The following is a 27364-nucleotide window of genomic DNA, read 5'->3' on the forward strand; positions in this document are numbered from 1 at the left end:
ATGCTAAAAAATATTTTTTTTAAAATGTATATATTTTGTAATAAATCTATCTAAGCTTTATATGCTCTAAAAAGAAATATATGCCATTACATTTATAAAAATTGGAGAAAACCAAATTAAATAACAATAATGTGTTATTTTTATTTATAAAGCTTGTTTAAAAAATGACTTACAAAGGGCCAAACCACCTTTAGTCCTCTGATGCAATATTTAATTTTCAAAAAGCACGATCAAAATAACTTGCAGCTTTTTTCACTGATTATTAAAAAAAAAACAAAACAAAACAAAAAAAACAAAAACCAACCCACCTGTGTTTGCGCTAAAGCGGCAACACATTGGTCGTGTTTCGAGGTGTATTTTTGTGACAAACTCCTACCAAATGCTTAAAAGCAGTTGAACGACCAGTGGAAACTGCCTGATGATTAAACTCCTTGTTTACAGTAGTGATGCCGTTGCTCCAGAATGAATCTGTTATTGACTTACTAATGATAAAATGCTACACGTAAGTACATTTACTTAACTAGACAGGTGTAAAATTAGGTGCTGAGGAGGAGTTGGGCTTCCCATTACAGTTTTCCCGTATGTGTGTGTTTGTGTGTCTGAGTCGGAGAAGGAAGATGGCACTGCTGTCTAGTTCCTAAGTAGATGATGGACTGTAGCTCGTATTCCCATTCCCTCTCATTAGCTCGGGCCCCTGAGAATATATGAGGTTACTTACCTTCCCTTGCTCTCAGTTCCCGGCCAAACGCCAAGCGTCGGATCAGGGTCATTAGCCTCGCTATTTGGAACAAATGGCCTTCGATAGTATCTCAGCTATAATACAACAGGAGCAGATTAACCCCTTGATCCTTGAAGGATAGCATGTTGAAAACATTAGGACGAAAGCAGCGATCAAGGCGGTGATGATGTTTATTTTTACTATCATTATTTGTCTGTTTCTGGCCTCTTTATTCATGTGTTCTTTGGTTGTTTTGAGGGGATTTTTTTTTCTTATCGCTCTCTCTCTCTTTTTTTTTTTGGTTGTTGTTTTTTGCAGCAGATTTTGACAGTTGGAATCTCATTGCACTTCAGCTAAACATCACAGCTGTTTGCCTGAAAACAAAAACCACAGAGAGAGAAGTGGGCAGACGATCAAAGCCCAAGGAGGATTTGTCTGGCAGATAGAGGCTGGGGCTCTGCCTGCGTGGACTCTCTCAGCACAAGGTTGCCCCCTCATATCGCCAGCTTGAAAATTAGAGCTCACGAAAGGGAGCAATGCAGTCACAACAACCTCCTCCCTATTGCAGTTGCCTTCTTAATACATTGCGCGTGTGCGTGCATTTTCTTGTCTTTTGTCCTTTATAGCAAGGTGCCTGACACTACACAGTTTTTTAGTGCAGTATCACACCACTCGTAGTACTGTAAATAATTCACCTGACTGATTTTGAAACCCTTCGGATTTGTTATGAAAAGAGCCCTCTACGGGAAATTTGGGAGTATTTCCAAATCCGTAGGTTCAAAAGGAGATAATCCATGACTTGTTTGTGTTTTGAGCCGCCAAGGGAAAAAAAATGCAGCACGCTATATGTTTATTTCTGTCTAAGGTCACCAAAACCATCTTTCCATAAGGTTCCTTATGAGGTTTGTGGCCTATCGGGGGGTGGGGGGGTGGGGGGGGTGTCTTCTGATGTCTGTTTTGAGCAGAAAGACACACCCAGAGGATGGATATAATTAAGACTAGTGCCTTTTTGTGAGTAAGCAGGGTGTTTGGATAACTGCTCTGGGTGGTCTAGCACTACATGTCTCTACCAGTTTTATTATAAACAGACACAATGCGGTAAGAACACACATGCATTCTAAGAAAGCGGACAAAGATTAGCATGTACTGTGCAACGTAAACATACACGTGAAAACAGCCACGTCGCTGGTTTCCTGCTTCCCTGGGACGTTGTTTGAGCATGGCACAGCAAATTTAAAAGAAAAAAAAGATGAATTGATCAAAGCAGCGGGCAGGTGTATGTGACATTCAGAGATGTGCACTTAAAATAACGCTGTTGCTTTACAAAGATCATCACATAGCTAACTTTAGCTTCGCCCCAACCATCACTTTGGCAGTGAATAGAAGCCAGATGAGCCAGAAGGGGATCATTTATGTACATAAGGTACACACAAAAACCATAAATGCTACTCTGGAGTAGATTGAAATATTTTATTTTCTTAGTGCAATTATGGAGCTTAATGAACCTAAGACAAAACCTAATTAAACTGTGGGATTTTTCAGTAAAGAGCCCTGTTAATTCTTTGCATTTATATAGTGCTTTTCTGGTCTTAGTGATCGCTCAAAGCACCACTTTGTACCAATAGCACATCGGGTACGATGACACTTTGATAAACACATACACAGATACACCCACATTTTTGCCATTTCAACTCGAGGGAGCCCAATAAAGGCTAAATTTTAATTTAAGACGTGTGACTGTAATGTACAGCTCGCTGCTTTGTCAACTATCCGATAAATCACTGTGGAGTTTAAAAACTGTCATGCTAACTAACCGCTTGATGACAAACTATATTAAGGAGGAAAATCAAAATATAAAGAAGTGCTCTCAACCATTTAGGTCCTCCGTATAAAAGTTAAAACGTCTAATTAACTCTTTTAGAAACAAACTCTAATTTATTCAAGGCTTTCTTATACTTGGTGGAAAACAAAATGCAATGCCAGTCAATCCCACAACAAGGGCTTTTCTACCAGTCACTTCTGATTAATAGCGTCTTCTTGTTAACACATAAACACCGCGTCTACCATCAGACCCTCAAACGTCCGTTAATTTGCAGCTTTTTCCCCCCTTTGTGTGAATTGGCTCATTTAGCCAGCAGGGAGAATGCTGATCTTGTAGCATTGGGTTTGAAAACACATGGGTGGTCCTGCTTTCTTTCTGGGTTTTTTTTTTCTCTTCCCCAAATGTACTGAGCATAAATTTGTGACTCCATATAGGGACTTTAATGATGAGAGTACTCTCCAGGGTCTCGTGAGTCTGCTTACTGGAGCAATAAGAGGGAGATGGCAGTAAGAGAGGTGGAAAAAAATACAGTGAAAGAGAAATGGAGAGGTGGGAGCGAAGCAACGCACCCTTAAAAACCGTCCAGACAGAAATAGTAAATTGCATATTCTCAAAGATGCAGGAACTGCAAACGGGTAGGAGGGATTTCTCCTTCATTTGTAGTGAGCAGCTTTCCTCTGCTGCACTGTTTCACTGTATTTAACATCAAAGCAAAGTATGAACAATTGAGGCAATTTTTCATTCGGCCAAGGTCAATCATTGTTCTTTCTCTGGGAATGTAGATCTGGCTGCGAAATTCAGAGGAACCACATTTCACTGGCAAGTCTATTTTAGCAAGCCACCTTTTAACTAAACCACTGGACATTTTTGTTGTGTGTGTGTGTGTGTGTGTGTGGTTTAGATTGTACATGTAATTATAAAGAATCTTCAGGTCCATTTATTAAAGCTGCATTGTGATTTTTTTAAAGCATAGTTTTAATTAGATCTGTGTCTAGACTGCTTTTAATAAAACCTGTGACTTACTGTATGTAATATGAAAGGAAAAGCAGATAGGCAGATAAAAAGAAAAAACCCACAGATACTGCATACAGTAAAGTGCCACATTTGAAATTGACCTTAAATTCTGCTCGCAAATTTATACAAGCCTGATCCTGGATCAGATTCAAGAACCAAAACTCCACTTGCCATGTTTACATAAACAAAAAGTGGAACTGGTTGACATATATATAGTAAACGCTTAAACACTGCATATTTAGACACAGAGATATATTTAGACCTCAGCTCTTGTACTTGCTAGATCTAACCATGACCACATGAACTTTCTTGCCAGGAACCAAACGGTTCTTGAACCAAAGAATATAAAGCTAAAAAGGACTCTGAGGGACTGGTTAAATCTATGAACAGCAAGAAGCTTAAAGAAGTCACTAATACAGCTAAAGTAGCTTAAAAAAAAGGCATTTATGAATATGTCTTCCATGGGAACTTGTGCTTATTGACCAGAAATGAACAGGCAGCTTTGAGAATACACAGAGTGACTCATTATTTGTCTCAATGGGAGTCCAAATGGCACTTGAATCAAAGAAAACATCAGGGGATGCAGAGAGGGAGGAAAAAAACTGAAAAACACAAAACATGACTCACTAATGAAGAAACTGAGTAGATGCAATTTTGAAAAACTACAAATAATGTAATTTATGGTAACTATGTTTAATTTCTTGGTATTGTCAGATGATATTACCCAGTGCCCACATATGCCATAATTAGCATAGTCATAGTTTCATATTCTTTGGATGACTTCTTCTAGTTAATTCGGCTTTTTGATTTGCCAAAAGTACAGAAAGTAAGTTCTGTAAAATGTAGGACTGAAGCTGAGTCATCAGGACCAACATCTAACTACACACACACACACACACACACACACACTGTACACTTGAAACAATGTTAACACAACAAAGCACATTTTTAATTTTTTTTTCTTTTATTCAAAATTTCCTGATATTGTTTAAAGCGAGCAAACCAGAAGAAGAAAAAGGAAAAAAAAGTATGAAAACATATTAAGCTTAATATAAAAATATTAAATTATTTATAGGTTTGGCTGAATTTTACAGAGTCAAAGTCCTTTTTTCCCCACCTTTCCATCTGGTCAACCTAAGATTTTCTACTCAAAAATTCTTTTTGATAATTCATTCTGCCTCCGTGCACATCCCTCTCAGCCCTGGTGTGTAGAAATGTCAGACACCAAGATTTATAAGGCGTTACATTCCCTGCCGTCATAATGCTGAAATTCTTTCATGTTGTGGGCATCACATAATCACTGATATATCATCTTTAGTAAAACACATGTAGGGGCTACCCCGGCACATGATCACAAGCAGGTTTCTTTTTTTTTTTCTTTGACAGACTCCAAAGTGACTTCAAAAAGGGCTCGTTCCTTATATCCGTGATATCGGGATTCTTGTACTTCAGGCAACAGCGTACTCTCTTTCTTTCTTTCTTTCTTTCTTTTTAAACACTTACTTTCAACTCATTTATTTTCTTTCTTCAAGATGAATCATGTATTAATGTACACACATGCTGGCTCTGTGTCATTGTTCCTTAAGACCACCCAGAGTGTTTATATGAATCGGCTCATGAGTGGGCTCTTTTTTTTGTACATAAAAAATTGTGTTGGTTCTTTTTTTATTTTTTAGACGGGGTTAGGTGACGTGCTGACGTATTACACCTAATAGTGTTGACACATCTGTCTGCGATGTTGAATCATTTACGACATATTTCACCACCACAAAAATATTTTTGGAAATGGAGGCATATATAAACTAGTCAGTGTGAAAGCGTCGCAGTGGATAATAATGCGGGAAATAAAACCCCGAAACACTGTGTCGATTGCAAGAGTGTGTGTGTGTATGTGAGTGTCTTCCTTTTTGAATGTGCGTGCATCTGTTTCTTTGTGATTCATTCACAGAGATTACGCATCCGTGTGTGTGTGTGTGTGTGAACTCCTGCGAATGTGTGTGTGTGTGACATTTTAATGACAAGCTTTACCAAACAACACCTGAATTTATCCTATGCTTTCTTCTCTGTTTGTTTTCTGTCCAGGTCCAGACTTGAAGGAGGCACGCAAGCACAGAGACACACACATAATGGCACCTAGAGGCTGTCTGCGGTCTACCACCACCCTACCACACACACACACACACACACACACACACACACACACACACACACACACACACACACACACACACACACACACACACACACACACACACACACACACACATATGCATGCCAGTTACGCTAAAAATCTGAACACTGAAGGAGGATCATTATGGCCTCCTTTAGGAAGAAAACAATGTTTTCTAGTTTTCTTCTCCAAGGAGAGAAACATTGACACGTTATATTCGAGAAAGCTACAAAATTCAGTCATTTAAAGAGCTTTGCAGTTTCCAGTACCAGCACTGTTAAAAGCTGTTTTTTGGTTTGATTTAATGCGAGATGTAAAAAAAACAAAACAAAAAAGTTTAAATGTCAAATTTAAATTCTCACTTTTTTTATTTCTAATTTTCCAAGTCTTTGCTCATGTCATATCTCATATCATTTGGGATTTGTCCACGTGTGCACGTGTGCTTATGCCTGCTTCGTTTTTCAATTTCTATTTTCATCAGTCAAAACCCATCCACACAAGTCAAATTTAACAGCTGCACCACATATCCCACAAGCCCCCTAACCCACCCTGTGTCCCTCCCAGGGTTCCCAGCATCCTGCTTTGCACACCCTACCAAAAACCCAGGCATGCTGAAATTACAGTGTGTGGAGGAGGATTGTGGGAAAGTGTTCCCTCCCTCTAACTCTGTATTTGCCCTTTTCTGTTTTTTTCCCCCTTCATTCTGCTACAGTTTCGGACGGTTTCGGTTTAGTTTGATGTTCGGTTAAGTGTCAAACCGAACGTTAAGTTGCAATTTGCATCAGCAATAAGGGTGACTAAAGTTCAGCGTGAGATTAACGAGGCACGAATGTGGCGCTAAATAAGATTGACCCTGTTGTATTGATTAGTCTACGGCTAGGGTGATAGTCTGTCCTGTTCTGATACTGTCAGGGAAACGGCGTGTTTGTGCATTTTATGAGCTTGCACGCACACAGCTCATTAGCATACAAAGATTAATTAATTTGGTTTGATGTTCTATTCAGTATGTCTTCAGAATGTCACACTGAGGTATGTGTGTGCGTATTTATACTACAAACACACTCAAATGTAATAGGATTTGTGTGTTGAATTCAATTTCACACGATTCACACGATCTGCTGCCAGCTTGCAAATAACTGTGATTTGCCAGATAAGACCAAGTAGTGTCAGCTACAGAGGCTTGAACTTGTATTCATCAGAAAATCACTGGATTATGCAAAGTGCAGTGCTCCTTGAATCAGTTGTGGCATTGTGCTCGCGGTTTGTAGCTTCAGGTTAACTGAAAGCACCGCCCTCGCACCGACCGTGTTCCTAACCAGCTCTAATGATACACCCCATCAGTTCAGCTTCGCCAGCACCGGGGTTAGCTTGGTTAACAGTCGGCTGAGGTGAAGCGTGAGAGCGTGTGTGTGTGTGTGCCAGCTATTAAAGCACTTCAGAATCAGAGTGGAAAGGACTCGCACTGCTAATGGACGTGTCTATTGATGTTCCCATTTAGCGGCACACTGTAAACGATAGGCCAATGATTGTGTTGAAGACGGAAGGAGGTGGAGGAGGATTGAGAGCTGTTTGGCTGGGCGATGATAATGACAAAGAAGGTTATTATTTGGCGCCCCATGGAGTCTCTCTGGGCTTTGTGTGTGACGGGGAGTAGCGAGAGAGGGTGAAGAGGTGCACTCTCTCTCTCTGTCTCTCTCCCTGCCTACTAGCTATTATTCCTTTCTCACTCCCCCCCCCCCCCCCCCCCCCGTCCACTCCTCTCATGACATTACTTACTGCGGCCAGTCTACATCCATCTCTTTTTTAGCATCCTCCTCTATTTGTCTTTTCTTTGTTGCTTTTTTTTTTTTCAACTAGATAGCACAGATAGCTGTTGTGACAGTAAATATAAAATAACAGTAAAAGAAGTCAAAGACAGAATAATGCAGCAGTGGCAACAAAATAGTTTCTCTTTGTACATTTTTTAGGATAACAGGTTGCAGTTAAAATATTGATTTTTTTTTTCACACAGCTGTGTGTGTGTGTGTGTGTGCTGTCAGTTCTAATCACTGTGTGTGTGATGAATATGAAAACAGTCAGGCTGCCTGCAGGTTTGGCAGGAGACCACCTCCAGCTGGACTCAGACCCCTACTCAAGTGTGTCTGTGTGTGTTTTGTGAACGTGGTTGTACAAGTCAGCTTGTATCTGTCAGTGCTGTGACAACCTCAAGAGGACATAACAAACAAACCCCCAAAAAACAGTTATATAAATAAAACACTGCCTGGAACACAAAAAATCAAAATCCCACTAAGAAAATTCATCAAGTTTAAGCGGCTTTAATAATTGAATTTGATGCTTTTCTTATTTATAATGTAAAACTATGCTATATAAGCTAGAATGTATTGAGACTGGATTTAAAAGGTAAGGTAATGCTACTTTTGATAATGTCCTGTGTTACATCATCTATCCTTACTTGCTTTTTGGATTTAAGCAACCTAATTCTTTCCATTCTAGCTCGTCAGTCCTTTGTTTTATGAGTATTTGTGTCTCACTTTCTTTTGCACTGCTGATTCTCAGGCCTTAAATACTTAGTTTGTCCCAAAAATTGGGAAATTGCTGTGTTGCAGCAGTCAAAACATGGGGAAAAAACCCATCTTATAATAATAATCACAGGGTGAGACTGCTTAGAAAGGTTGGGGGCAAAAACACTAAAAAGATGCTTAATTAACTAGCAATTAGCCTCAATAGACTCAATAGATTTATTTAGTATTTAAAGTTGGAGCTTAAAGTAGAGCTTAAACATAATAATGCTGATGCTGTGGTACTAGCTGGTAAAGAGTCTCTTATCTGTTTTTTCGTCAGTGGAGCTGAAACACATGTTAGGGGAAGGCGTCAGCTGCATGCCTGGTTAGTGGACACAAATATCTCATCAGTGTAGTAAAAATCCATCTATCATTCTGCGTGTGCACACGTCTGTAATCGCAGGGCGTCAGATAAAGAGGGAGATGCCATTCCAGCTGTGAGGGGACAGCGGAAGTCAACACACACACACACACTCAATCACACAGAGCCGGAGGCGCGTGAGCAGGTGAGCATTAAGTCAGGCAGCTAAACAGATCACGTCGCGGTATGATATCTGCAGACAGGCAGACAGAGGAGGCCGGTCTGTACCTGCAGGCAGAGAGCAACAACTCGCAGCACCCTCGCCAGGAATTTCCTCCCCCTCCCGAGAGAGAGAGAGAGAGACATGGAAGTGAAGGAGAGAGACAGGCATTAACTGGGGCTTCCAATTTTGTTTTTATGCATATCCAGTTTCTTCAAGCTATTTAACCCTAAATCTGAATCCATTTTTTTTTCTTATGATATTTTAATCATTTACTGCATGTGGGTGAGCTCCAGAATTCTGGTACAAGTAATTTCACCCATTAAGGCCTTTAAAAATGTTACCATGAACATTTTTGTGTTAGTAGTGTACTGAAGAAAAGTGGATAATACAAAATATATTCCTTTTGTTAACTCACAACCAATAAGAACCACACAATCTGAATTGAAATGTTTTTTCTTAGTTTTCTTAGTTTCACGTCTCACCAAGAAAAAATCTGTGTGTTCCTCTGCCAAAATAAGCATCAGTAGTAACCTTCTACACTAGTGAGACAAAGATCGAACGAGAAGGGTACAAATCTTACGTAGAGAAAACGAATCCTAAATCTTATGGTTGGTGACATTTCAGCCCAACACTTATCTTTAACACCATCTGATGAAACTGTATAGACAGACATTACAAAACTCGATACTGTGCTATTGGGTGCAGTCAGTTCTTTTGTTGTTTTTCGAGTAATTTAATCACCTCTTGCAGATGCCTTTCTGGAATTACAGGTATGTGTTTTTTTTCTGTTTTCACAGTACTAACTGTGAAACACTGACAGTATCCATTACACAAACTTGTTCTACAAGTTTCTGTATTGCTGGCACTCCTTTAAAGCAGTTTTGTAACAGTACTTTGTTTTAAGTCTGTTCAACATATGTGGTGGTAATCTGCAGCATCCTGTATCACATTCATACTGTGGTCTCTTACTCTGGACCACCAAACAGCGTCACCGAACCAACTGTGGGATGCGCCGTTGCTCAAGAGAACGTCAGCATTAGTCATTAACTAGAGAACCCCTTGAGTCACTTCTCCAGCTTGTGCACAAATATTATTTTCCCCTTTAATTTCCTCTCCTTGTTCTTAACGTTTGCGCGGCCCCTTTTCAAAAGCTCTTTATAGCTTATAGTTAACCTAAAAAGAGAAAAAAAAACCTCCTGAAATTTTCACAAGTCTCAAATCTGCCTCCACCGCATCCACTTATCTAAAAATGTTTCAGTGGTTAAATGTCAGAGCTGTCTGTGCCATTAAGGCCAGCATGTTTGAAGGAAGGACACCCATGCCAGCCCTCTCCCTCCTCCCTTTTCTGTCTCTTCTTATTCCTCTCCCCACTTAGCTTTCTCATAATGCTCCAGCACAACCCCCCCAACCCATGCTGGTTTGAGGGCTGATGTGCAGACCTTGTCATTCAGATTAGGGCCACATTGTCAGCTCAGGGCCCTTCTCTCTCTATAGTTGCATGTCCCAGATCTTTCTTCCTACTGTCATCTTCATCCTGCGGCCAGAGAAGACCTTATAAAGCTACATTCCTTCTCATCCACTTCTGTCAATTCCAGCGCTGTCACTCAAATCACTGTTGTGGAGAGTGAAAAGAGACCAAGTTAACATGTCCCTCGCAGCAAGGACTGTGCTTTTTGGTCCAAGATTGGCTGTCATCAGCTAACAAATTAGTTTTATTATTACTATTATTATTATTATCATTATTATTATTGCTGACCTAAAAGCTTCAGAATGCCAAATTAACACATGCGATCTAAAATTCTTCACAAATGAATACTGCTCATTGTTTTCCTGCGTAACAGTAAAGACAGAGCCACTTTGCTATTTTTAACTCTGTTTTCTGTGTAAAAGGAGTATGTGGCATGCGATGAGATATCCGCCACATCAGCTTAGTCACTCCTTATCCTGATCTGGAAAAGCGTCCCAACAACGTTTTTATCATCCGACCACATCTTGACTCACTGCCACAGTTGCCGTCACATCGCATCTAATTGCTCCAGCAGCTCCGTGGCATTTGATTTCTGTGCTTCTCACAAACCCTGCAAACTTGTTTTTTGTTTTGCTTTTTTCTCTCTCTCTCTCTCAAGTTGATTCAGCACTGTGTAATAAAGCCATTGATGCAAAATGGTGGATAGTTTCTTTACTGTTTTTAGTGTAAGAAGAGGAGGAAAGAAAAAACACCCCAGTCTTTGGCCACAGCGCCACATCATAGCGAAATGGCAGCCGCTATCGATCAGGGTGAGTCGGCAGTTTCATACCCGGTGTCTTCCTCATCCTGCAGCTTGCATGAAGCTATTCAGGCATGCTGGGGCCTCTCTAGACCCCACGCCACTGTGCTTTCAGTACAATATATGCCAATTGGCTGCAGCCTCCACCCAGGTGATACGTTTACTAAAACCCACTATGAGTCAGGAGTTTCAAGATGACTTCCCTCTTCTAACTGTTATTTACCAAGGAAATGTTTTCTTACACACTGACGAGTTCTTTGGTGTAATAATGACCACGTGGCATGGAAGTCATTGGTAAATGCAGCTCTCTAGGCTTGATGGAAAATGTTCTTCTACTAAGAAATCCAAATAAATGGGTTTAGTGAAAAATTATTCTTCCTTAAAGAAGTTCAGCATGCATTTTAAAGTCTTCTTTTATACCTTTCTAGAGGTAGTGGATGTAAAAAAGGAAAACAAGCTCGAAAAAGATGTGAAAGATGGCAGCATTGTGATTAACCGAACCTTTAAATATAATGTGTTCTTATAATTTATCACTATTTATTGTCAGTTTATATTAACTGGAAGTTTGACTTGGATAGTATTAGTCATCTGATTAGCCTAACTGGAAAAGATGGTATAATTCAGGTTTGTTACAGTCATGACCTTGTCAGTGTTACTAAGAAAGGGAGGTTTGGTGAGAGAAGAAGAAAGAAGCTTTTCCCTCACAAAGAAGATATGCTCCCGCCAAGCAGACTGTCATCCCCAGTCACCATCAGGTCTCTGCTTGCCCCAGTGAACATTCAACGCTGTCGGTGAGTTTGAGCTAAATTGAAAGAAAAAAAACCATCGACCGTTGACTGTACCCTGTGGCTAGGCTTTGTCACAGAAAAGAAGGAAAGAACACATGCAGAAATCTTTGCACATACATGGTCTTAGAAGGGGTGGGGCTCACAAGGAACGCATCGTCCATTCTCCAGAAACACAAAATACTTGTAGCTTGCAAACCACAGCAAAGGTCACAATCAACATTCATTGCTGTCGGTGGGTTTAACTGTGTGGGAGAGCTCACTGAACGATGAATGCAACTGTGTCCCAGATTTCATCCGACCGTCACAAGGAATAGTGTCACGTTATGCTGATGATGGTGTTTTTTAGTTCTCTGCTTGCCTCTGTCCCTTGCCTACCCTTAAGAGCAGTAAACATGGACGGTGTGAATTGACAGGCAGTTCAGATCGCATCACGATCACTTTGGGGGCTGTAGACTTGGGGGAGTGGGAGCTGGGGAGGAAGAAAAATGTTGCAAGAGGTAGCTTGTGAAAAAACTGACCTTTGAAGAAACGGTGCACATGCCTTGTGTGTGCATCGGGGGTTGTATCAATGATTTAGATATTGTAAATACTGCATAAGAATAGTAACTATTAAAGGTTAATATAAAATACTGGTAATTATGGTTATTGGACATATATTCTATCAGCCTTTTAAATGGTAATTTGTCAGTTTTAAAAAAACATTTGTTTTTCTAATACAGTGAATATATAAACACATTATTATGCATTCCTGTTGTTGTATATGTGTATTTTTTCTGTGTTATAAAATAAATGATTGAGAATTCAACCCTTGGTGATGTGATGAGTCTTTCACATAGATCTTTGTTAAAACCAAGTTAAAAACTATGCAAGACATTAATGCAACTGAACAAAGCTCCATAACACTAATATATTTATATATATTATATACATATTTTAATGTAGTCAAGATGTCACGTTTCTTCTTAATAATTAAGGATTGTTATGTATTTTATAACTGAACTTGCAACATTTGTTAAATGATGTCTTATGCTCTTAGTTTTTACTAATCTCTGAACTTTTGTTCACTGAGAAGAAATGTTATTTAAATTATGTAGCACAAGTGCCTCTATATAGTTATACAAATGTAATATTGGTGAATAAATTGAGTTACAGTATTAAAGTAGAGTGTGTATGGGGGTGTGTATATAGCTTTATACATACACAACACCAGGACTTAAAATCCAAACAATCGAAAAGATGCAAAAATAACTTCTACAAAATTGTTACACAATAAATACAGTTTTTACCCTTTGATTTTTTTGTAGTGTGGTTTCCACTTGCCATTTATAAATTACGCAATATATGCCTGCAAAGAGTTTTCCATTTGAAAATAGCATTAAATTTAAAGATTCTCTTAAGTTGTGAAAATATTCTTGTACATGTGAAGCTACTCTTTAGACTCTTTCTAAAGTTTACAAAGTGCAAGGCCAGAGAGATGCTTTTTTCGCCTGGGGTTTGCTGAGCTACCTTACCAGGAAAGTACCTGCTTGTTTTTCAAATGAAAAACTGATGTGTGCCGATTCTGTATTATAACACTTCTTGACCAGCAAAAATCAATAACAGTACTAGTGGAATTGGAAAACCCCTGCAAGTGGTCTTTTAGTTTCACTTCAGTTTCACCACATGTACTGTAACAGTAATTTGAAGCTTTAAAAGCAGGCCTACTTTATATTCTTTAATTTTAGACATGCCTCTATTTTTGCGATTGCTTATATTATGTAAGTTAATGTCCATAATTTTAAGATGTTATCTAAAGAGTCTAAATTCAGAAATGTTTGCAGGGGAAAGAAGCAGTTACTTAATTTACCATTTATAAGAGATGTGCAGGCCTCGTTACTGGCTTCAGGACTGACACCAGAGGCAAATAAGACTACACTTAGTGTTCTTGTGCAGATCATGTGAGAAATATTGCCTAACCACTAACAAGAAGCTGTAGATGATACAGAATGAGTCATGATAACAGTAATTAAAGAACATTCTTTGAAAATTAGTTGTGAATATTTTACCAAGTAGAGAGATAACTCATTCTCACAAAGCAGTTTTATGCGCACTGTTAATGACTTTGTGTGTTTCTTTGTGTGTGGGTGTGTAGGAAAGATGCAACCGAAGGTCACGTTGATTTTTTTTTAAGGGGGGGGAGGGTACAAACAAAATGAAGGCGTATCAGACTTAAGCACAGTTCAACGATCTGCATGACATGTGGGCTACACCAAAAACCACCTTCAGTGAACTACAGCAGCTAAAGAGAAGTTATTACATCAAGAGAATTGCCTTGTACACACAAGAACAAAATTAATTACTTCCTTTTTCCACTAGAGGGCCACCAAAGACTGGGAATAAAGAAATGACAAACCAGTGAAGCAATCTGCAGATATATTTTGTTTCTTTTGTTACATTGAAATCACAGAAAGTCAAAATAGAGCATGTGATCACACATTTACATAAGTTGCAACAATGTATTTTTGTTCATGACAATTCAAAAAACAGTGAAAATAACAGTTCTACAGAGAAGGGGCTTTATTTTTCATAACAACAACATGAGGGCTAAATAAATCTACACAGTTTTCATGCTATTACACACTTAAAATAGTAGAGTTTTATTAATAAAAGTAGTTGTTTTCATACCACTTGGTTAATGCTCTCATATATCCAGCGCTTTACTCGCTCATGGCAAAGTTGAACCTAGATTTTTATTTGGGGGGGTCCAACACATGTATATCTAAAATGCAATTCCAGTTGTTAGGATTAGTGTTGTTTTTTGATATAAAGTAATACCTGGAGCTTCCACATCATCCTGACACTGTAATAATGTCACTACTTTGACCAACAAGCCTTCATTTTTTTTACATGTCTTATGAGATAATTGAGATATAACTTACATTCAGAATATCCTGAGTACAACATGAAATGGCCTGAAACATTGAAACTGTTTCTGCTACTGACTCAGAAAGTCTGCTGGGCTTCACATATGCAGATCATGGAGATATACTTCCAACCAGCTAAAGCATCCGTGTACTTCCTTAAATGGGTCAGCCACAGTCAAATGGCAAAACTGGGTTTAACACTATTATTTTCCAGTAAACTATGTAATTGTATATGGAGTTGGCCCTAGTGATGAAGCTCACCCGGCTTTAGTTGGAATCACAAAAAATAAATTGCTGTTTATTTTATATATGAACAGAAATACCCTCCAAATAACAATGGAACACAATTTCATTTGCTCTAATACCAGTTTGTAAATGGTACATTTGTTTTTCAAAAACATAGCAAAAAAGTTCATAATGATATTTATTTAGTTTAAACTGAGCTTTTTTATACTTTTAAAATAAGTCTTAGAATTACTGAGCATATCTTTTTATTATATTATTATTCAAAGCCATGCATGAAGATCACCTGACTATAACCATTTTCATATCAATCTGCTATGTAACTGTATTACAGACTGTGGAGAGGATGCTGCAGGGTGTAGTGTCAGTAAATGACATACGTCAAAGGGCACAAATTAATATGCACAAAGGAGAAACATCAATGCCGAATGTCAGATTTAAAAACACATGATTTAAAAGTTAAATCAATTTTAAGCAAACTTTCTCTTATTAGTATGTGCTTGTTATTCATTTGACGTGGAATATACATCTCCATTATTTCAAGATAAAATCCAAATTGTTGCTGCATTACATTAACATTTATTTGTGTGTGTATGTAATATATATATATATATATATATATATATATATATATATATATATATATATATATATATATATATATATATATATATATATATATATATATATATATATATACATATATATATATATATATATATATATATATATATAAGAAAAGAATCAAGTTCCATATGGGTAACCTGCAACCGCTATTAAGTGCAACAACCACTCTGTAGTGTCTGATGCACAAAAAAAAAATAAAAAATGGTTCCTTTTAAAGTTGTATATCTTTTTTATTAATAATGAATACATCTATTTCATAACATCAGAAAGTTGCAGAAACAATCATAATAGATCAAATGTTTTGCCAATAAAGTGTAGCATTTGTCTGTAGCTGACCCATAACCCTAAAGCATCCTGCCTCTACTGCTCATTTTGTAAACACCTGGATAGAAACGTACCCACATCAACTTTTTTTAATGCAATTTAACTGAAATACTATATTTACAAATGACAAAAGATCCTATTTTAGAACACAATGAGGTTCTAGGAAACCTAACATGCTAACCCACAGTTAAAAAGCCCTGATAAGTACAACATTTTTTAAAAACAGAAATAGTAACCTGATTAGGTGTTCCTGTGTTTACTGCTCTCCTTGCTTCTTTGGAAAATTTTGCAGTCATAACCAATTTATTCTACAAGAGTCAACAAAAGTAACCAAATGGGAATAATGTTTGTAGTAAATAGCTTGATCTTGATTTCTATTATTAAAATCTTGAGTTTTTTAAAGTTTTGTGATGATATTGTGTCATCGTGTTAACCACATCTGGCCAGACCAAACAAAGTATGCTAAGAGAATAGCTCTTCAGTCTCCATGATCCGAATAATTAAATGCAAAATGTGTGTTTTCAAAGTGAAATCCTCAAGTACTCTTTAAAAAAAACTACAAGTAAAAGATCTCAGCTAGCATAATATGAAACAATAGAAAATGTTTGCTAGTTGGGGTTCAAATCCATCATTCTCTGCTTATGGCGCAGCGTTAAATATGCTAAGAGCACTTTGAAGAAGGATATTTTAAAATATGGCCATGATATACATTTAAGATGCTATAACTGAACTTAATGTCACATTTGTCAAACTGCAAATCCCTGGGTATGAGGATTCAGTGTTAGTTTACCAGCAAAAGATGATAAAATCCTGGTAAAAGTTCCAGAGTTCTTAATTTTAAAGTCATTACTCAATCTTTGTAAAATGAAGGATTGCGTCGTCTTCTGAAGTAGTGGTATTTTCCCTTCTGGTGTTTAAGCAGTTCATACCCCACTGCAAGTGGGTGTCTCTACTGTCTGATGTCAGCTGGTCTAAGCTGTCTTTCACCCTCAGCCAGGAAGATCTGCATGGCGCGGTACAGCAGGTGGATGCCGAGCTCCCGTTTCTTCTTTGTCTGCCAGTTGGACACGATGCCATAGAAATCCCCTCGCTTCTGATTTGTGAGCATCTTCAACCCTGCAACAGTTGAGAAAGTCGAGTTGCTTCACTGACAAATCTATCAGTGTTGTCAAACACAGTGTTGCGTTTAGCAGTTTTTGAAAACCAAAGCGAGCACCTATCACAGGTTTAAACAGTAAAATGTTGGTATTAGTTAATATTGCTCATAATTAATGCTGCTATTAGATACAATTTCTCTATTTTTCCTCACTGTTTGTGTTAATATCTTAAAATAATACAGGTTCAGGGTCCAATTTTTATTTTTTAACTGCTTATAAGCCTTTCACATAGAATGCAACATGCACCATGCTCTAAAACCCATTCTTTTCCATTGCTTGCACTGCGCAACAAGAGCTTCCTGTGGCATCGAGAAAAGCGTGCCAGCCAGGGCACACTCGCACATGGATCTCCACAGGTAGGCCCAAGCGACTGGTGGATCTGAACCCCAAACCTTTCTTGCTTTTTCTTAAACACTGCACCACTGTTCCATCACTTCTGAGTAACTTAATATATGCAGGGTTGCCAAAGAAAAAAGATACTCAGACAATTATCAATACTAAAAATTACAAATTACAATATTCCAAGAGGTCGCTAGGGCTCAACAACACGGACGTATTAAACATGGAGGTGTACACTTCAACAGTAGTAATTTAAGGCACCAATGAGGCAGTGATGAGCCGCTAACATCATTGGTCCTTCCCCTATTTGGCTGATGTTTGCAAGGGTGGTTTCAGATTCTGATACATAAAAAGAGGGGGAAGTACTCAGCAGTCGTGCTGTGGATTGTAGTGATGTTTATTTCAGTTTTTGATAAGTTTCACCCTCATGCACTCACCAATCGCCTCCACCATACAGGCCTCTCTTGTGTAGGCTTCCACAGGAATAACATTTTGGAAACAATGCAGAGAGATGACACCCTGCCCTGTGTTCCACACCTGAAGGATGTGCTGGACTTTGGAGCACAGTTTCTGTGACAAGGAAGAAAAAAAAAAAAAGAATCAAACTACATATTTACTACTCGATTAAAGACTATTTCAATATGATATATTAATACCGATCAATATTTGCATCCTTACCTTTGAGGTTTTGTCACCTTTAAAGTATTCTAAAGCCTCATACAGATGACTGTAGGGACGGGAGCGTTTTCCTTTGCCAACATAAAATATAGCATGGATAAAAGTCTGGAAACACTCCTTTGGGGTCATGGTATGACTGCGAAAGGGAAGGTTTTTTGTCACTCTGTCAGAGAGGGAAATAAACGATTCAATTAATATTTTTAGAGTTGAGAGGTGTTTATGGTATTCTATTTTAAAACTATATTTGGCTTAGACATTTAAACTGGGGGTTTCAAAGATGGTGCCAGTGTGCTCGGCAGGCCGTCTTCACCTCTCCTTTCAACCCCTCTTTGTTGACTTTTGCATTGTATTCCTCATTCTCTTGGTAATACTCTTATCAGGTGGCAATGCACTAATTACTTATGACTGACAAACACTTAAATCTTTGATTCTCTCACTCCTATGGCTCTGATCCATGCTGGACTCTGGGAGACGCCACCCTGTCACAATCAGACTCCTCCACCAGCATATCCTGACTACCCCTACCCACCATGTACAAGAAACGCTATAGGAAGCGGGGCAAACGGAGTGGCATTCACGTCCGTCTTAAGGCTTACCTTAAACCACAGGCTATGGCTAATCCACATGCTAGCATGGATATTCTACGTCCTCTCTCCTCCTCCCGTGACTGCCTTCTTGCCAGATCGCTTAGTCGTTGGTGGATCTGCTCCGTCGGACAGCAAGTTTACCCAGCCCTCCCAGTGGCATGCCTGCCTATTCAGACCTGGATAACGTCTTCCAGAGGTGGCGTGCATCACAGCAACCTAAGCCGTTTGCGACGCGCTACGAGTAGGGACATGGTGCCCATGACACGGATGGCTCTACTAAATGTAAGGTCGCTGGTGTTTTAAATAACTTTTTCCTCGCCTCGGGGCTGGATGTTTTGTTTCTGACAGAGACTTGGATTAGCCCTGGTGAGTCGTTCTCCTTCTTGGAACTTCTCCCCCCAGACTGTGCCTTCTTCAGCTCACCTAGGCTTACAGGCAGAGGTGGTGGCTTAGCCTCAGTTTTTAAAAATAAACATAAAATTCGGCAGCTCCCCTCCCCTACCTACCCTAGCCTTGAAGTTCAATTACTGGAGTTGGCCGATTCTTCTATAACTCTGTGTGTTGTGGTCTACCGACCGCCGAAATACAACAAGGCTTTTCTACAGGATTTTGCTGAGCTATTAGGATCTGTTCTTTTTAAATATGACGGTGTTCTTATCACTGGTGATTTTAATATTGATATCTGTTGTAAGGATGATCCATTAGCCAAAGACTTTCTTGCTCTAACTGACTCTCTTAACCTTGTTCAGTGGATAAATGAACCAACCCACTCTAAAGGCCATACCCTTGATCTGTTTTTTTTTTTTCCATATGACGTTTGTATTAAGAACACTGACAATGTTGGGATCTCTTATCACTTCCCAGTTATTTCTGATGTTGATTTATGCACCATGAGGGCCTCAGACGCCCTATGCGCATAATTAATTCTGAAACTGTGGCTAATTTTTCTGTGGTGTTCATTAATTCTGCACCCACTATTACTGATTGTCCTATACCTCATACAGTTGATGACTTTGCTAATTCTTTGCTATCCACATGCTCCTCTATCCTTGACGTTGTAGCACCTATTAACATGAAATGTCCTCAAACCAATTCCCAACGTTGGTTAAACGACTCAACACGTGCCCTACCATGTGCGTTGTGCAGAGCCGAGAGGAGGTGGAAAAAAGATAAGCTCGAGGTATCCTTTGATATCTTACGTACCAGCCGCCTGAAGTTTCAAAATGCTGCTAAAATGGCTAACGCAGCTTTCTTTTCTGAAATTATTGAGACTAATGGCCATAATCCTCGAACGCTGTTTAAAATCTTTAATTCAGTGGTCAATCCCTGTCATGAAATGAAAGTGTCTTCTCCGGGTCTCTGCGAACAATTTTTAAATTACTTCACAGATAAAATTTTATCTCTCAAGTCTTCACACCCTTTAGTTGTGAGCCCTGCTTTCACCCCAGGATGTTTATCAACCTTTCATCAGTTTGCGCCAGTGTCACTGAACAACTGAAAAATACAAATTCTGTACATGATATTCTCCCATCACGCATTATCAAGGATAGTTTTGATGCAATTGGGCCCAGTATTTTAACTCTAGTGAATTCTTCATTGCTTTCTGGCCATGTTCTGACAGCCTTTAAACATGCCATAGTGCAGCCTGTTCTCAAAAAAAGAGCCTCGATTATAATGACCTTGTGAACTACAGGCCGATTTCCAAACTCCTGTTCCTGTCCAAAATCTTGGAGAAGATAGTTCTCTCGCAACTTCATTCATCAACATCAGTGATAAATTTCAGTCTGGCTTTAAACCACGTCATAGCTGATCTTCTCCTAATTGCCGATTCAGGTCGTTCAGCGGTCTTAGTCTTACTGGACTTGTCCTCAGCCTTTGATATGGTGGACCATAATATTCTACTAACGAGGTTAGAACATACAGTTGGCATTAGAGGTGACGCCCTTAACTGGTTTAAATCCTATCTTTCGAACAAGGTCTCCCTCTGTCACTCTGGGTACCTATTCTTCCTCTGCAGCATCCTTCTGCTGTGGCGTGCTTCAAGGCTCTGTGTAGGGCCCAATGTTATTCTCACTCTATATGCTACCTCTAGGCTTAACCGTTGAAAAATACAACATGTCATTTCATTGCTATGCTGATGATATACAAACTTACTTTCAGCTAAGTGACGATGTTGCTGTCACTGCACTGCTTCCTAGAGTGCATGAGAGAAGTCAAATGGCTTTTGGGCAACTCTCTTATCTTAAATGAAAAGAAAACCGAAATTGTGGTGTTTGACAGTCATTTCCCCCGGGGCCAACTAGTTGATACCTTTGGATCCCTTGCCACTTTTCTCTCTGACACTGTTAGTAATCTAGGTGTGCTGCTGGACAGCTCTTTCAAATATGACAAACAAGTGTCCTCTGTAGTCAAATCTAGCTTCTACCAACTGCGTCTACCACATAAGGGTCTTGAAAAGCTTATTCATGCCTTTGTGACCTCTAGATTAGATTACTGTAATTCCCTTTACTTTGGTCTCCATGCTGCTCTTCTCCATAGATTACAGCTTGTCCAAAATGCTGCGGCACGCCTTTTGACTGTTACCGGAAGGTTGCCCCTGTCCTTGCTGATTTGCACTGGCTCCCCATCAAATACCGCATCAAATTTAAAATATTGCCGCTTACCTTCAAAATTATGAATAATGCAGCCCCTAGCTATCTCGCCGAACTTACACCCCTGGGAGAGCCCTCAGATCATCCGACCAATTACTCTTGGTACAGCCTAGATCTCGGCATAAGAGCAGAGGTGACCGTGCGTTTGCCCTGGTTGCACCTAACCTGTGGAACAACCTTCCCATTGCTATTCGCGCATCTGACTCCATCCAATTATTTAAATCACGATTAAAAACTCACTTATTTAATCTTTCTTTCCCGGTTGGTTAACGACTGTATTTTATACTTAATTCCAATTTTATCTTTCTTAATATCTTCTTCTACTTAAAATCTATGTGTTTTTAGCAAGTTTTATTTAATATTCACTTTTATTCTTGTGTAATTAGTGCCAGTGACCTGTTAGCATATTCAGTACTTTGTTAATTCATGTTTTAACCTGCTGTTTTATTGTGAAGCACTTTGGTATACCGTTGGTTTTTAAATGTGCTATATAAATAAAGTTGTATTGTATTGTATTGTATTGTATTAGACACAAACAAGCCCATTTCTAGCTCAATTTAGGCAACTAATATGACTAGAGATTTATAGGGGTGAATCCAGAACACAAGTGCTCTCTGATGCATCTACTGAAGTGTGATTGTGAACATTTTCACACAGTCAGCAACAACTCATCTCCTCAGAATGCACAGAAGAAAACAAAACATAAATAAATGAAGGTAAAAGCACCTTGGATCAAGCAGCAGGTAGTTGAAACTGGACTTGATGATGCCCTCTCTCCACTTCCTGTTCTGATCTGGTTGGTCAAACTGCTGGCACAAAGCCTGCTCATCAGCCTGGCAATTGGGAAGATTAAAGGTCTCCAGAACCCTACACAATTCTGGACTGTAACCTGCATCTTTAAAAATAAAAAACTAAATGTCAATGTATGTGTTCATATATTTTAAGAGTAGATATTATATTTAATGAAATGTTACAACAGAGCTCAACTTACCTTAAGTCACTTAAAAACTTGAAATAAAGCATTACCTGCTTGTGGTTGCTCTAACTTCTTCTGTTGATGTTGTGACTGGCAGTTGGACTCCTGTACCAGGCGGCACAGTCTTCGCATGTAGGTGGGCCTTGTACGACTGCTGATGGGGCCTGGACTTTCCCCCAGCTCCACCAGCTTCGATCTGAGCTCCTTGTCAGTTAACCCTCTGATTTCTGGCAACATATTGTCCACACACTTCTCATTTTCCGCCTTCTGTACCACCACCTGGGGTTTCTGATTCTCTTTTTCTTTGCTGTCCACCATGTCAGCATGCAAAGTACGCCAGTCATAAAGTATGGTCTCCTCACTGCTGGTAGTACTCACGCTGGAGCTGAGGGAGGTATCTGCTGTAGGTGGGACATGGGTCTCAATCAGTTTGTGGCCACGTTCGGTATCTGTGTACAGGTACTCTACTGGTTCGTCCACATCCTGAATGTGTGGACGCCCTCCAGGGGTGTAGGACAAGTTAGCCAGGTGCTGTGGCCTACGGCAGCTTGAAAGCCTGCTCATGCTGTACCTCGGTGTGCAGCCAGTACCTGGGGTGCAGGGAAAATCAGAGTCCTCCTTGGATCTCCTTGGAGAACCATAGCTGGAGGTGGATGATGACGACACAGAGTCTGGCAGAGAGCTACAGTCCCTAGTTATCCAGGCATCTTCATTGTTTAGGCTTTCTACCTGCTCCTCATGAGGGGTATCGTTTACATTTCTCTTTGTAGTTGTCTCATCTGAACTTGTCAGATCGTCAGTCAGAAATTCCCCGTCTTCAGTGAGATTACAGTTCTGTTCCTGCATAGCAAGAGCAATCTCTGCAATGTTTCTCTCATAAGCACTGACTGAATTGTCATTATTGCTCTCGAGTAGAAACGTGTCACACAAAGTCTGTGACTGAACAGCAGAGTCTGTCACACTTGTAGAGAGGAGAAGCGTATCAGCTTGGCTGTTACTAACACTTGAGCCTCTGAGAGTACTGGACTGTGTCTCTTGGCAGTCCACAGACAAGCACCCTCCTTCTGTGGGTCTGCCTGAAAAGCAGTGTGCACTGGATAGTGAGCGTGGTGAGTTATAAAACTCTTCACTGGTTGGAGATCTGGGAGTCTGGCGGCGTATTCGAACTGGTGTAGGCAGGGTATCTTCGAACAAAGATGTGGAGAGGCTCTCAGGGATTCTGCTTGTTCTCAGCGAGCAACGGCTCATTCTTGAGCGTGTCCTGCCTGTTACAAAAGGACTGGGTGTGAATGGATGATCACTTTTTTCTTCTACTGCTGCGGACTCAACAACATCTCCCTTACTTGGACTGTCTACATCATTACCACCACAACCCTGAACTATATCATTGTTTGGATTTTTTACTCCAGACAAGGTCAGTTTATTAAGCATACCTGATAAACACTCAACCGTTTGAGGTTTGGAATCAGTATTAGCTTCCATATGAATCTTTGTAAGTTCACAATCAGAATTTGTAGAAATCAGAGTCTTTCTGTCTAATGCAGTCTTGGCAGAAACATCATCTGCTGCACTAAGTGAAAGACGTTCAGGGTTTACAGAGGCATCCAGAGCACTGGTGTAATGGTCACTCTCACAGCTACTATAATGGCTACTACTAGTTCCACTGCTGCTGCCGGCGGCATGGCAGTGTACTTTCTTTTCATCACTGTTCCCCTGACTGTCTTTTACGCGCTCTGTTTCCTGTTCATCATCACTTTCTTCCAAAACACAGTGAACAAGGACTGTTTTCTCCAAGTCCTCTTCTGTGCTCTCACTGCTTTCCCTGCAAAAAATGTAGACATGATCCGGTGATGTGGCGTCAATGCCCTGCTTGTCTAAAATAGTAGCCATGCGTTCTGAATCCAGGAAATCAGAATACTCAGATATGTCAAAAGGTAAGCTGCGCTGGCAGCCATCAACAGCAGGATTCTGTTGGGGAGATTCGGGGCTGAAAACAGGGTAATATTCATCCACGTCATCCCTGAAGCTCACGCTCTTCCGACTTGCTCGCATGAAGGAAACTGCAGGGAAGTTGGAAGGAGGGATTATGCCATCAGGTGCAGCAGTACATTCCTCGCCTTTCGATGTGGTATCATCGGTACAATTGCCATCTTCTTGAAGATTCGATACTGCAGCTGCAGGCTCCACCGCAGACATGCGAGTGCTTGAAAGTATGGAAGGATAAGATGGTCTGTGATGCGATACACTTCTGCAACTTAGTCGTCCATTAATGTTAGACAGGTTAAAAAATGATGAGCGCCTTGTGCTGCTCAGTGGGGCTTCACCAAAGTCACTTATCATGGATGTGTGGGAACTGAAGCTGCAGTCCGATTCAGGATAGCTGGACATGTCTGTCTGGTCGGAATACAGAGCTGTGGAGGAAAAAAATGAACATAGTTCAGTCTGTCAGCAAAATTCTGTAAAGACAAACTTTTCTTATCCACTCTTTATACCCTGGCGGGGAGTTCTGCAGGTGATAGTTCTTGTGTTTTTTCATTATTTGATAGTAAAAACAGGTAATGCTACTGCCAATGTTTTAACTCCTTTGGTTTCACAATCGGTAGCTGAGCTTCTCAACAGTGCTCTCAGTGTGATTATACAACGGTCAAAGACTTGAAAAAGGTTAAAGAAATCATCTTACAGTATTGGAACTGAGGTATGTCATCCTCCTCAGTGTCTGTTGGGCCAGCCTGGTATTCCTGAAGGAGATGGGCACATTTTCGATTTTCCTGTTGCTCTGCAAGCTGCTGTGGAGTGTTTCCTTCCTGGATTAATAAAGCGGAAGTAAGAGCAAACTCAAAGTAAAATGTTCACTATATTCAAAGCAAAAGATTAGAATTTTATAGTATACTTTACAGTACCCTTCAGGTATTCTCTTGAAGTTTTCACAAATATAAACAACAGATTAACCTAAATGTTCCCAAAAACTAGTCTAAAAGCCACGATTAAGCAATTCATACATTATCTTTGATATATGGATTCCCTCCGTTCATCAAGAGCAGCTTGAGATTTTGATAACATCCCCACAGTGCAGCAACATGAAGAGGAGTGAGGCCTTCTGATGACCTAAAATCGACATTTCATCATTACAAGTCGGTGCAAAGTTTATGAAAAATCTGGCCAATATTTCAAACACAACTACTGATATACCACGGTAAGTAAACAAATACAAACAGCACAATGTTGGCAATTCTGTCTCCGTAAACCACAACAGTAGATTTTAAATGGAACAATCCAGATGGGATTGGAGTGCAGACTTCATGTTTTGATTCAAAGAGTTTAACAAAACTTTTGCAGCAATTGTTTAGGAATGACAGTCATAACATACTGCAAAAGCAACCCAAGAATTGTATAGAAAAATAAATAAGATGTCCTTCAACGGGCAACCCAAGAGAGCATGCTTTTCAGCTACTGAAGACACTGGCATAGACATAAACAAACCAGCAACTGAAGGTGGCTGCAGTAGAGGCCTGGCAGAGCATGTCCAAGGCTTCTACACTTCAGGCAGTCATTAAGTGCAAAGCATTTTCATGCGAATATTAAATACAATCCTTTTATAAAATGGGGGACTATGTAGTAGTGAGTTAATACAATGCTTGTGTTAAAACCCCAGAACTAAGGCTGAAAAACTGTCTTGCTTCTTTGACTTAAAATACACTATAGTGACTAAATGTATATGATGTTAAGTGACTGTTTTGGATCTATACCTTATATTGGGGTCAGCTCCATATTGCAGCAAGGTTTTCAAGCATCTTATGTTCTTCTCAGTTTCTTTGCCAACAGATAAGTGTACAGCAGCTACCCCTTTGGTACCCACCAGATTGGGGTTTGCGCCTTGTAAAAGAAGTTGCTGCACAGATCTGTCACGAAAGCAAGACGTGTTACACTGACAAATACTAACTAACATATCGAAAAATGAAAACACCCGTAACAAACTAGTAAGGACTGAAATATGTAGATATCGTGAGTTCATGCACACTTAATTTTTTATTGGAAAACCGACAACGTGGATAGTACTGATTTTCTTTTTGAGAGATCAGAGCTGGATATGGTATACAAATGTAAAAACGTAAATCCTAATGTTAGTTTGACGTGAGTGGCTGAAGCATGTTTACAACACAGGACATGTCAGGGCAAAGAAGAAAAAGGGATGGACCTCACCTGGGATCTCCTTCATTCACCGCTTTACACAGCTGACTCGTCAGTCTCCTCGTGTGTCGATCCATGGCCAGCGATACTTGTTTTTTAATTCATCTAAACTGTGAACATCTTCCGAGAAGCGTGTAATAAACTACGTGGCTCTGGCTCACGTTAGCAAGCAGAGCTAACGGCGACTTGCAAGCTGCAGAAATCCAGCTATTGTTTGCGTACATTAAACTACGTTTTCCTAAAGTTTAAGCCGGCAAAACGTTCACATGATTTTTTTTTTCAATGCAGCTTGGACGATTGGACGAGCGTTTCAGATTCTAAAGCATTAACTCACAGTTTATCTACATTTTGTTTTTTTTTACTTTTCGATGAAGCAACGGTACATTGTTTTCAGACTTCCCTCCAAGCCCTGCAGCAAACGGAAATCCCTCCCACATGCGCCTCTGATTGGACAAAGTTAACCAATGAGGTGATAGATTCATTTAAAGCAAGGCACAAAGTCTTTGCCTGAAAAAATACTGATGTCTTTGTAGGTCACAGCGTTTCCACTGCTGTATTTTATTTTAGCTTCAAAACTTTTAATTAATAGACGGAGTCACATAAAACTCAAATGCTCGAACACACACTGCTAATTAACTCATTATAATGCAACAAATGCTTACATAAAATGGTACTTCAGAATCATTAAGCCACTCAAAAATACACATGCAGTCTAATATTAAGGAAGGCGCACAAGGCAAAGCTGAATATTAATATCCCTTTACAAGATACATTTGGCAATTTGCAAGAGGTTCAAATAGGCTACTTAAGTAGGATAGGGACGGAGA

The 27364-nt window shown here is 39.7% G+C and overlaps 1 protein-coding gene and 1 long non-coding RNA gene across 2 annotated transcripts in view; one reads left to right on the forward strand and one right to left on the reverse strand.

Moving 5' to 3' along the window:
- Positions 1-12669, forward strand: part of LOC146372537 (uncharacterized) — a 28513-nt gene extending 15844 nt beyond the window's left edge. The window contains exon 3 of the long non-coding RNA XR_014802722.1: positions 5637-12669. This is a non-coding gene — a long non-coding RNA (uncharacterized LOC146372537). The remainder of the gene's footprint in view (positions 1-5636) is intronic.
- Positions 12670-15828: 3159 nt separating this feature from the next.
- On the reverse strand, positions 15829-26948 carry LOC146372538 (uncharacterized). Its single transcript, XM_084953868.1, has 9 exons — positions 26550-26948; positions 26096-26248; positions 25349-25454; positions 25030-25153; positions 22400-24760; positions 22100-22268; positions 18136-18298; positions 17895-18027; positions 15829-17077 (listed from the first exon to the last, which is right to left on the reverse strand). Exons 1-9 carry the CDS (start codon positions 26612-26614, stop codon positions 16911-16913), a joined length of 3441 nt encoding a protein of 1146 aa, XP_084809994.1. The 5' UTR covers positions 26615-26948; the 3' UTR covers positions 15829-16910.
- Between the last annotated feature and the right edge of the window lie 416 nt (positions 26949-27364).

This window comes from Perissodus microlepis, chromosome 15 (genome assembly GCF_051167445.1).
Source record: "Perissodus microlepis isolate ML-2025 ecotype Zambia chromosome 15, ASM5116744v1, whole genome shotgun sequence".
Classification (NCBI taxonomy): Eukaryota; Metazoa; Chordata; class Actinopteri; order Cichliformes; family Cichlidae; genus Perissodus; species Perissodus microlepis.